At 39.5% G+C, this 12,523-nt stretch overlaps 1 protein-coding gene across 1 annotated transcript in view; it reads left to right on the top strand.

Moving 5' to 3' along the window:
- Nucleotides 1–12,523, top strand: part of CRYL1 (crystallin lambda 1) — a 56,220-nt gene that overhangs the window by 9,923 nt on the left and 33,774 nt on the right. Inside the window, exon 3 of the mRNA XM_071554243.1 lies at nt 2,876–3,002. Coding sequence (XP_071410344.1) covers nt 2,876–3,002 — 127 coding nt within the window. The remainder of the gene's footprint in view (nt 1–2,875; nt 3,003–12,523) is intronic.

The raw sequence follows: 12,523 nt of genomic DNA on the forward strand, positions 1-12,523 counted from the left end.
GGATTTGGGCAAGAGCACCTGGAAAATGAACTTCTGATGAATGAATAGTTAATGCCTTTTGAATTATTGGCTCCTTATCTTGCCTCACACAGTGTGAGGTAGCCAGAAGTTTGGATATTCTATCTTATGTGCACCCATTTCTTTGTAGATGAAACCCTAGCACCTCTAGTGTGCTAGAAACTTTTAAGTGTTGGATGAAGTTTCAGCCTAGCAAGCTCTTCTGTATATACTCTGTGAGCTTGAGAAATGAAGCTGAAGATTTCTGCTTCAAATTCCTTGCCATGCTGATTGCTTAAGATATAGAAGTCTGTGCTTTTCAGCTATCCATATCCTGTGCCATTAAGAAACCAAACAAGGAATTCCTCCAGATATTTGATGGATTTCCTGTTGATTTCTGTGGCTTTGCCTAGGGGGGGGAGTGTGCAATTTCTTTTCTACATTGAAGTGCTCTTAAACAAAACTTATTAAAAGGAATTTCTGATTACTTTAGCTTTGGATAGGAAAGGTCTAGCTTTTTGAGTCTACACCCAGATTTGAGAAAAGAGGCAGAAAGCTATTAATGGAAAACTTCATCATTTTTGGACTGCATAAATTGGTAGAAATAGTAATCTGAAGGTATTTTATTTTTAGTGGGGTTGCTCCCAGGATAACATATTGCTGCAAAGCCGTTCTGTTTGCTGGGAAACAAATGTTTTCTTTTGGTATACTTGATGTGGGAGAAAGGACATCAGAATAACTTGCAAAGCTGCAGGTATTTATAAATTCTTAACAAAGTCATGATAAAACTAGTAGAGCCTGTATTTGCTCTATTTTGTTGGATACAGCACAACTACATGGATGCTGAGGTAAAATTCCGATTCTTTGGAATTTAAGGGTAGATGTAGTAAGCTAGTTCAAGCTGAAGATCTGAGTGCTCAGTGAATCTTGACTGAGGTGTGACTTGCTTCCATATAGTTAAGTAGGAACTGGATTGTCTGTAAATAAATCCCCACAAACTTTCATCTTTGACTTCAGAATACTGTGGTCTAAATTCTTATTCTGAACTATGTTATCTTGGGGCAGGAAATAGGCACTTCCAGTATAAGACAATAGGATTATCTACTTGGTGGCCTAAAAGGTTGAACAAACACACCTGAAACACTTCATTTTTCCATCTCTAAAAGACAGCTGAAGATGGTTGTCTCAGGTATGCATGTTAACAGAGCAGGTGAGATGAGTCTCACTCATCTTGTTTAGGACAGTCTGGAGGAAGAAGCTTAATATTTTTATTTCATCTATGTCAACAATACTTGTTGAGAGGAAAGAGTTCTAAATAAAAGGATAGTATGACAAAGTGTGAGGGCATTATCACACATTGCTCAGCAGCTGGTCTGAAAGGCGTAGAGAGAAAAAGAGGCAGTGTAATGATCTGAGTCCTCTCACTTCTCAATTGACTTAAAATGCTGCTTGAAAAGTATAGACAACATCTCCCACAACTTCATAAAGTAACTGAGAGCTGGGATCCAGTAGTTCCTTGTCTGGTGTGTTTAGGATTGCTGGTATCTGCAGTGATGTCACTGACAGGACATGAGGAAGGTCTGCCCCAGGGTGTAAGTGATGGAGCTGGACTGAAATGGCCTGGGGCTGATGGTGTCCTGACCCTGGGACTGGGTGCCTGTCCTGCTTCCCAAGAACAATGTCTGTCTGGCTGCTGTAGAGTGTGACAAACATCTCTCTCCTCTGAGATCTCTAGGTGCAGAATTAAATTCAGAGTTACTGTCTGGACACTTGGAGGGGACTGGGCAGGTGTATGAAGGTCTGAAGTGGTGGAGATTGTCTGGGCCTATACAAATAAATTCTGCCCATTTAATGTGTATTGTCCTTTAAAGCCTCTCAGGAAGATTGTCATGTGTGCTTCAGTGCCACAGTCACTTAAGAAACACGTGACAGGTCTCTGATTATTTCTATATTCAGTTATGATTTGTGCAGTACAAAAATACACTTTTTCCAGTTTGTGTAGCTTCTCTGATCACTACAGCTTTTCTACTCTTCAAGTGAGTGGCAAGGGCAGTTTATTTATGATGTAAAAAGACATCCAAAAAGAAGCCAGTGCTTCAAAACAGAGTTGGTAGAGAGAATAAAGGTTTTTCCTATTGCTATTCATTAGCTGAATTTCCTCCTGTATTCAGGGTGAGGAGTTTTTGCTGAATAATACCCAAAGACTCAGAGGAGTTCTGGCTTGAGGTAACTGAACAGATTTAACCATGATAACCATGATGGCTACAGCAAACAGCCTGAGAATGATTGCGATCAGGCAGTTTAATCCTACTTAATTTCTGTGGAAATTGTTCCTCTAAATGACTTACAGTGGTTTTGAAAAATGGCTTGCTTGCTCTGAATGTTCGAAGGCTTCAGACTGTAGAGACTGTTGTTGAGAAGGTGGCACGTCCAGCCTCAGCAGTGGTGTGTACTCAAACATTGATTTCAAGCACTGGCTATTCAATTTAACATGAACTTGAATTTTTTGACATTTTCTCTCTTAGTTATATTTTTTAAAAAAAACATGTAGTGGTACAGGTTTTTTAGAAAGGACTCTTGGCTGTATGGAATGTATTTATTTATTTCTATACAGTTAAAGAGGTGTTCCTACAAGGAGGCAATCCTGCCTCTAGGAGTAGATTGTAGAAATGTCTCTACTTGAAGAGAAAATAAAAAACAAAAAACGGGGGAGCAATGAGAAGTGACTGAAATTAACCCTTATATTTTTGAGTATGAATATATGCAGTGGCATGAAAATAGCGTAGTACTACTGATTTGTTAAGAAGCTTTTTAAAAAAAGTACTGTTGTCTTAACACTTATAAAGTATTTAAAATGTGTCTATGTTGTTTCTGTCAGCAAACAAATGAAAGAGATGGAGAAATCGGGAATCCTGAAAGGAACTTTGAGTGCGGAACAGCAGTTGGCTCTCATTAGTGTTTGTACAGATCTGAAGGCAGCAGTAGAGGGTGCCACTTTCATTCAGGTAAGCAAAGATTTGCCAACTCCTAGCAGACAGTTTAGAAAGATGATTAAAAGCAGTGCTGTACAGTAGGTGGGCAGTGAAGAAGGTGGTGTGTCCAGCCCCAGCATCCTGACCCCATAACGATGAAGTCATGCTTGTTAAAGTTTTTTCTAGCCTTGTATCCTGATGTGGGAGATCATGTCTCTGCAGGATTTCCTACTCAAAACTCCTTTCAGGTTTCTTCTGAGTTGTGTTGGGAGATGCTGGTAGCTCAGATGAGAGGAATTGCTGACTCCATGTAGAACAGAGACTGTACCTGTCAGAAAGATGAATGTGAGGTGCAGGTGGGCAGGAGATTCTTAGAGGAGAGATTACCTCTTAAGGAACACCACGCATCCTAGAGCTGGGACTAAAACATGTTTCTTCCTCTCCAGGTACCTAGTGAAGGCAGGGAATATGACTATGTCCGTGGTGACTTCTATTCTGACTGTGAGGGAGTGCTGTAGCCAAACACAGCTATTTCAAAGTGTTAGAGTATTAAAACAGAGTAGATATATAGGTTTGAAATGTGTGCTTCTAAGTAAAATTGGAGAAGGGAACAAGCTGAAGTACTAGACCTGATGGTTTGTGGCTACTACCTATTAATATGCTCACTGGATTGGGCATAGTTCCAAGGATGGGTGAATCTGGGACTATTTCTGGGATAAAGTATGAATGAGTTTTCATTAAGATTGGCATCTTCTATCCTGCACGGTCCCCCTATATTATTCCAGGGTTGTACTATTAGCTGTCTGTACATGTATGTGTGTCTCTATGTCTATGTGTGCTCTACCCAAGAGCTGACAACTTACACTCTTTCACGCTGTAAGTCCCACAGTCTGTTTAGCTCCAACATAACCTCAATAACAAATTGAACGGAAAGGGAACAGAATTCCAGACCTTTTCTTCCTCCCAGTTTGATGAGGTGGAGAGGGAGAGAATGGGAGGAAGGGCAAAGCTTCATACAGAAGTCAAGGTGTGAATGTACTCTAGATTTTTATAGTAGTATACTGGTATACTGTTTGGTGTTCCCTTTCTTTTCTCTGTATCATGAAACTATATGCTGTTACCCCAGTATCTTACTCTTTCATCACTAATGAGCTCAGAACTTGTCTGTTCATATTATTGTATTCATGTAGGTGATGCCTGCTTCTACTAGTTTTATCTGCAATTTTATTGTCTCATCAAGGACCTGAGTTCCAGTCTCAGTGGGACCGTCCCCTGGCAGTTCAATGCCTCCCTGGCATCCCATCCCGTCACATCTCGGATGCTCAGCAGGGTCAGCCCCGGTTAGTACCAGGTGCTGTGACAGTCTCGAGAACTTCCCTGTCACTGTCCAAGCTTGCTCGGCCGTGGCAGATGGACCTCAGGACTTAAACGGTGGGGCCAGTTCTGTGCACGCTGTGCCTCACCTAAAAAATCCACTGCACAGGCTGGAAGGGCACACCCAAGTGGGGAGAGCCCTGCCCAAATCTGCGTTTGCCAAATCTGGCCATACATACACATACATACATACATATTGTCTCATCACTCAGTCCTGTAAAGTGCTGCAAATGTTTGTGGTTGTAATAATGATGGCCAACATAAATTTTATGAGCCAACTTTCAGGTCATTTATGTGGATGTAACAAAGGGCACAGATCTGTGGAACAGCACTGCCCTGCATATTCCAATGCATAAGAACTGATTGTTCTTTCTACCTTCTTTTGTCTCACATGTGATCAGTTGACGTCATTGAAAGCTCTTAGTATTTTTGTTGCAATACTTCTGGGCATTCAGCTACATGATGCCTGTGTCTGTTGCTTCCTTTAGATAATTCTGAAGACAGCTTCTAAACTACATCTGTGAGTTGGGATATCCCTCCATAAAGTTGCTTTTTTCTTCCTTAATATTTTTTGTCTTTTATTCCCCTTTCAATTTATGTAATACTTATTTGGTGCTAGCTTTTTCTTTTAACTTGCTTGATAAAGACATAAGGCTTACTGTTGAGATCTTTCCTGGCGTTCTCCTAGAAGCTGCATCATGATTGCCACTCTTCTCTTTGGTACCAAAACAGTGTACATTCAGTTTTGTTTCAAGTAAGTGGTTGTATATCATTGTTACTGTGTCAGGTATTTCAGCCATGTCAAAACATGCCCCAGTACCTAAGTTCTGATTCTACTGTCCTCTGTTCTATGCTTTCTTCAGCTTCTTACAATTTCAGAGAGCACCTGGGAGTTCCCAAGACTTAAGGCTTCAGTTTTCTACAAGGATTAGAAGGTGAAACAGTTGCAAAGAAATCACTCTTCTGTGTGTATTTTCCAGGTGAACCTTCTGTACTCTCATCTTTTGGTCCTATGCATTCTCCTCTGTGCATTTTGGAGACAGAAAACTTTTTTGTTATTCTATCTATAAATTCTGGGGAGTGCCTTATTTTCACAAAATAACAATCCTGCAGGGCCATGTTCGAGTACCACATCAACTTTGTGAAGGCTGTCTTGTTTCCAGTACTCTTGTAATTCTGCTTGTTTTCTTTTGCTCTTTCAGGCATTTCTTACTACCTGGTTTGTCTGTGTGGTGTCTTTACTTTCTCTGTATGCCACCTGTAAGGATCTGATCCTTCATACAGCAAATTTTCCATCTTTTTAACATCCTCACTTCTTTTGACCATCTTTTTTGAAGCTGAACACCACTGTGGTGAAGTTCTTGGCTCTTGTTGCTCCAATGGAGACACTGAGTTTTAATATGCCATTGATCCTGTTAGAGAGGGTCTTTTGCAGTAGGAGTTTTTAACAAGGTCTTGCATGCCACTTCAGATTAAATTGGGGACTGCATCCTTCCCCACTACCATCAGTTAATCTACAAAATGGGCATCAAGCAAATGCTGCAAAATCAAAGTAATTTTGAGTTGGAAAGTACCTATGGAAGTCATTTGGCCCAACTCACTGCAGCACCAGCTTACATCATCTTGCTCAGGATTTGTGCTGTTGAGTTTTGGATAAACACTTCTGATCTCTTTGGGTAACTTGTTACAATGTCTAATTGCCCTCATTGTGCAACTTCTTTCCCAATATCTAATTGGAATTATTATTCTTGAAATTTCATTCTTGCCTCTTCTCCTACCACATGGACCTCAGAGAGTCTGTGTGTTCCCTTCAGATAGTTGAAAGACAGCAGTGTTGTGTTGGTAGGCTCCAAACAGCAACATTGTACCTGGGGTAACTTGAGCTTTTTGGTACTATTTTAGGTTCCCTTAGTCCTCTTGATGTCTTTTAACATGTAATTATTTTGTACATAAATAAAAATAAATTGCTGCAGTATGCCCATGGATAACAAATAATGTGTGTGAAACATGGTTGGCACTATTCATGTCAGCTCATCAAACCATAACATTCAACTTTAGTTTGATTCAAAGTGTTAACTAATACACAGTGGAAGTGGGCAGGCAACTTATTTGAACTAGTCTTTAATAAAGAAAGGTGGTGGAATAGAATGAAAGAATCTTAATTCTAGGCTCACAGCAATTTCCTAATTACTTTCTGGCTGAGCCATATTAAATATTGGAAACATTGCCTAGTGCAGCTTTGAATCTGGAAGTACAAAATATATTCATTGTAACTTATGAGTGCAAGTGTTCTGACTTTAGTTACTTAAAAAATAAAATATTGATTGCATTAATGGGGTCATCATGGGTGAGGTAAATGTTTTTTAATATTGTGCTCTTAGCTTTCCTGCAAAAATATGGGATAACTTTTGTCACCTGTGTGACTGTTGGGTACTAAATATCTTAGTACTCCTTTTGATATTAAAACCAGATTTAGGTGTATGTGTGTCTATTTTCTAAACAATATAAACTGAGCAGAAGTCAGTGTATGATCTCTTACCACAATTGTAGTAAAACAAAACCAGTTAAATGGAATGATTTGCTAACTGAATTATAAAATTTACTAGCTTTCAGAGGAAGCTAAGATGACTAACTATTGGTAAGATTTTACTCTTTACACCTAAGCTGCTGTGTATTCTGGTGAGTTGTGAGGGCTGGCTGGGCTAGTTGAAGATGGACACATAAGGTGGCTGAGATGTGCTCTCTAAACCTGTCAGTTGTGCTGTGCCATGGGACAGAGCAGATTGGGCAAGGGGATGAAATTAAACTTTTAACTTATACCTTGTGTTCTTAAGGTATTTATCTTTTTTACTTTCAAAAGGACCCTGCCTAAAAGCTCTTGAGCAGTATCTTTATCTCCTACCCCATGTCCTTTAAAAGGAGAGAGGGACATGTGTGTGTCCCTACCCCATTACACCTGCAGACCCTCTTGAGCTGGTGATAACAACACTAATAGATCTTCAACAGGGTATCTTTTAGATTTTGCTGGCTCTTTCATCTCCCGGTTAGACTTAATTAGAAAAACAATGTTAACAGCTTTCAAAAAACCTGGTGGTGCCTCAGAGTAGAAACCAGCATTGACTTCGGAGCTTTGACAAGCTGTGTTTCTGGTCAGCAAAATTAGTCTTTCACTGTCTGGTACCAGTTTCTACCCCTACCTTTTGTTTTACTTTCCTGATGGCTTTCAAGAACCTTTTTACTTCTGGGAATGAGGGAGTATCTGCAGAGAATGGGTGAAGATGCCTTCAGCTGCCCTGAGCTCATAGGCTGGAAGACCATACCAGTTTGGAAGCTGTGTTGGTGACATACCTCTGTAGAAACAAAACTGCTGGGTGGCAGAGCGTGCAAGCATTGCAGTAACGTGGCTTCTTCTGGACTGAGCCCTAGGCAAACAAACATGGATCTGTTTACTCTCAGCTGGGTAAATACAACCTTAGGCCTGGCTTTACCCTACTTACCTGAAACACTGGCCTGAGGCACCAGGAGTTGTGTTTTGGCTTCTGAAGGAACAGGTTTTAAGCATGTGACCTGACTTACTATCTTTGTAGAGGTTTTCAGAAAACTTCCTCATTTTAGAGTTTGAAACGTTCTGATCTCAAACACTTGGTGTAAAACATTTTATCAAGTCAATGTTTGAGTTGAGCCCAAAGATGATGTTTAGGTAAAGAGCTTGCCAGTGGTGCTGCTGCTGAATAGACTTACATCCTTCCACGCTTTCTAACATTAGTTCCCCGTCTATTCTGTGCATATAACTGCTGGTGTTGTCTACCATTACAGTCTTGAATATGGTTTTGGTTCTTGTTTCAGAAGGTTGCCATTGCCAAAACTGTCATCCAGCCCAACAATTCATCTTTCTTTTCAGATTCTCTTCCCAGTGCTCCCTGGTCACTCTTCTGGAGCTGTATTGTGTTTCCATTGCCTTTCCTAGATCACTTTCCATATTTTTCAGAGTGGATGGGATCATGGTAGAAGAAAACAGAGAAGAGCTAGTTCTTTGAGAAAAGATGTGGAGAAGAGGATGTCAGGCAAGAAAGGGCAATAAGATCTCAAACAGGCTGAGGGAGCAAAAAGGATCTTCATCTGTCGCAACCTGAATAACTTGTGTGTCTTTTGCAAGTTTTGTGGGACATGTGAACATCATGGAAAATGATGGATCTCTTTGTGCCGTGATACTAACACGTGATGAAGCAAAATGCCATTTGTTTTACTTGTTTTAAACAAAAAAAAACAGCCCCAAAGCCCCCCACTTCCTCCCCAAACCCTCCCAAATCTGAGTTTGATTGTAGAAAATGTAGTTCTGAAAACTAGTACTTCCTCAAATCCCATTTTATGTTTTCTACTGAAAGTTGAACAGACATTTGTAACTCAGACATTTATTCTGAACAATATAAATCAGCAGTAACTCAATACTTTTATTGCTTGTGTTCTTAGCAAAGTATGTTTCTCAGCTGTAGGAAAGTACAAAATGTTTCCATCCAAATGCTGGATTTCACCTCAACTAAATGTTGTTTACTTGTAAAGTATCATATGGTAGACTGTGTTTCATGTCACTCAAGAGGCAGTGATTTAAGAAGCATCAGGTTTCACACTGGTATGAGCTCATATATTCAAGACAAATAAAAAGTTATCACTTCAGATCTAAAGTGATTTATAGCCCTAATTTTTTTTTTAATTAGATTAGCCAGAAAGTGCTGGTGCTTTATCTGGTGCTTTTACAACTCCTTAATAATGAGCTTACTTATCTACTGTCCTTTTAGTTGCTGGTTTTGAATTCTATTAAAACTTTTCTGAGTATGAACTTAACTTTGTTTTAAAAGTTTTAACTTTGTTTTAACTTTGTTTTAAAAGTCACTTGTAGATTTGCTGTAAAGCATTTTTATAACTATATATTAAATGGAAATTTTAAAAAAATTAAATGATACAAATAAGAGTTAAACTTGAATGGGGGTCTGTGTGTCTGCCCCAACCCTCAGCATATCAGAAAACCCTATCTTTATCAGGAGGTTCACCTTTACCTTCACTGCCCTACTGGCTACTGAGTTATGTAAAATCAGACTGTAGAGGTTACTTAGTCCAACCCCTGGCCAAAGTTAGGCAGGATCAGTAATGACAAAAATGTGTTAACATGTTCTTAAAATCCTCTTGTGTTGATTCCTTCTCCCTACCATGTTAAGCCTTTTCCTTCAGTCCGTACATAACCCACAGAAAATCTGTAACTGAAGCCCCAGGATGTGAAGCCCTCATTCCTTTATTTTATTCTTATTTTTTATAATTGTGTCACATGGTGCTAAGGTGGCCCTGTTATTCCTAATAAATGACCGGTCTGCTTTTCAGTTCAAGGAGCTGCTGCCCTTATGATGCTTTCTTACCTTTGGCTTACAGGACAGCAGTATTTAATGAAATAGTTCAGGTTAAAAAAAAGTCTTGGTTGCCAAGGTTGTGTGGCTTGTTTTTGGCTAACTAGAGTTTGTTTACATCTAAGGAGTCTTTTATTGCCTAAGATATTTTTGTTAATGATCTGGTATTTGGACATGTGCTTGAAGGAAGGTGTATACCATTTATGTGGAATGAGTATCTGCAAGGGGGAAAGGTGCAGGCATCCTGATGAGCTGCTGTTCCCTGGATTGGATTTCTGCATCACCAGCAGGTGTTTCAGGGGTTTTCTGGTGGTTTGCTTTGTGTTTTTTTTTCTCGTTCTTCCTTAGTTTAACTGATCAAAGTGCTGACACTGCACTGAAAGGTTTGAAATAATGAATTTTTATTTGTCAGTTTATCTTGATTAATGTCTTGGTATACTGTTAAATCCACATACTATCCATCTTTAAAGTGCCTCAGAATATGCATTTAAAACTGTTTTTTGTGGGAGCATGATGGAAAAGCCCAAAATACTTGAAGTCAAGTATTTGCATTTGAAATGTGTAATAATTTTGTGAAATTACCAAACCTATTCAATGTATGAAAAAATTAGATATTTGAGCTAAGTTGTAGTACTTAACAATAATATCAGAAGCAAAATTGATATTCTGATTTAAGAGTTTTTTCTGATATTAAAACCACAATTTTATATGTCTGCTTTTTTCTGTAGCTGAATTCCAAAACTCTGCAGTCAAAATGTCACATTTTTTGATTGCAGGTTGTATAGTTCCCCAGGGTCATGTGTGAGACTCTGGTTTACTGGGTAGAATTCACTTCAGTGTCTGACATGGAAAATGAAAGAAAAAAGCTCAAGTTTCCTTAATTGAAGGCAGATCTTCACTCTTCCAGACCCTGCACTCACCCAAACCCTGCAGGAGCAGACTGAAATAGCATGTCAATACAAAAACCTAAATAGAAATAATTAGGACTGAAATAGTAATGATAGTGGTGAGCATTTTAAACACTATTTTCCCTAAAATATAACTTGATTTTGATATGGATTCAATAAAACAGTGCTAATGACAGAAACACAGCAGTGTGTATACAAGATGGAGCAAATAGATGCAGTCCTGCTTTGATAACTTCATTGATCTCAACTTTGCCAGTGATATTGGGGAAATGGAACTGGTTGTAAAATTGCAGGGTTTAGTTTACAGAGAGCTTATTTTAGCACATGTACTTATTTCAACTAGGCTTTTTCAAGAATATTTTATTACTATTTGTATTTAGATGTGGTAAGATTCTATGGAATAGTTGTATTTGACTGTACAGTTGCTATCTATAGATAGTAATAGTGATTTGAAATCTGTATTTAATTTAATTTAATTTGCAGGTCTCCTTTCCAGGTATTTTAATGTCTGTCTTAAACAGCATTCAGGTTATCTATAAAAATCCACAAGTCCCAGCTTTTTGTAGGTTTATATTAATCAGTTGTTTTTTTTTAGAATACAACATTCTGAAGTGACTTGTTAGATTGAAAATAAAACAATTATGCCTGGTTTTCTGGGAAGTGCTTTTTCTAGTGGATTATACCTATAGAAGATGCTGAAGTATTTGTGGAAACATATTAGGCACCAGACCTTTCAGAAAAGCTGCTCTTCTGAGATGCAGAACTCTTTGTCTCTTACCCTGTGAAGATCTTCATATTCTCACAAAAAGCTGGATATAATGTGATTGCTGTTGCAGGAGTGCTGACAGTCTGTCCAGCTTGTGAGATAGTTTGAAAGCTGCTGCTACATCCTCATTCTGTGAGAAAGAGAATTGCTGTCACTTGACTCTGGGAACTGTTGTACAGAAGTACCTCAAAATTGTCAGCTAAATCACAGCACTGAAAAGCTGAGGCTGCTCAAAACACTGTTATTTTTATGTGTATTAATAGAGGAACAGAGCCAGGGCTTGTGGCACATTTAGCAGTCCTCACTTAACTGCAGAAGGTGGAGAGCATCCTGTTGCAATCAGAGTGGTTGTGGCTCCTAAGGCAGTTTACCTGCTACTTGAAACCCCATTGAGTTTATTGGGAAGAAGGAAGTTGCAGAACTCTTGAAAATAATTTTCTGCCTCAGTTATGGTTAGGGGAAGGCTACAGGATGTTCTTGCATGGCAGTGAAGTGCAGCTTTTGGGGCTTAGGTGGTGCAAGACAGATAGGAGGGGCATAGCTGCCTGGGCTATTTGTTACACTCTGTGAGCTTGCATGGACAGAGCTCTGCCCTGGTTTGATTGAGGGAGCCAGTTGAGCGCTTATGGGTCAGGATTAACAGGACCACCAACAGGATATTGTGGTAGATCTCTGCTCTGGACCCCACGATCAGGAAGGAAAGGCCTTCTTCAGACAACTGGAAGAAGCCTCACATTTAGAGACCCATGACTTCATCAATCACATCAGTATCCGATGATAGGACGGCACAGGAGAGCACAAAGAATTCAGGAGGATTCTAGAATGCACTCATGTGACTTCCCAACACAGGTGGTTGAGGAACAGAACAGAGGACATGTGCTGGATCTCATACTTACAAACAATGAAGAGCTGGTTGGAGATGTGAAGGTCAGGAGGAAGTCTTGACCATGAGATGGTAAAGTTGTGGATCCTGAGAGGAGAAGCAAGACAAAAACTGGGATCACAGCATTCGACTTCAGGGGAGACGACTGGCTTTTCAGGCCAAAATCTGCTCAGAAGAATCCCATGGTATGGGATACAGTCCTGGAATAAAGGAGAATCTAGGACAGA

This window comes from Pithys albifrons, chromosome 1 (assembly GCF_047495875.1).
Source record: "Pithys albifrons albifrons isolate INPA30051 chromosome 1, PitAlb_v1, whole genome shotgun sequence".
NCBI classification, from domain to species: domain Eukaryota; kingdom Metazoa; phylum Chordata; class Aves; order Passeriformes; family Thamnophilidae; genus Pithys; species Pithys albifrons.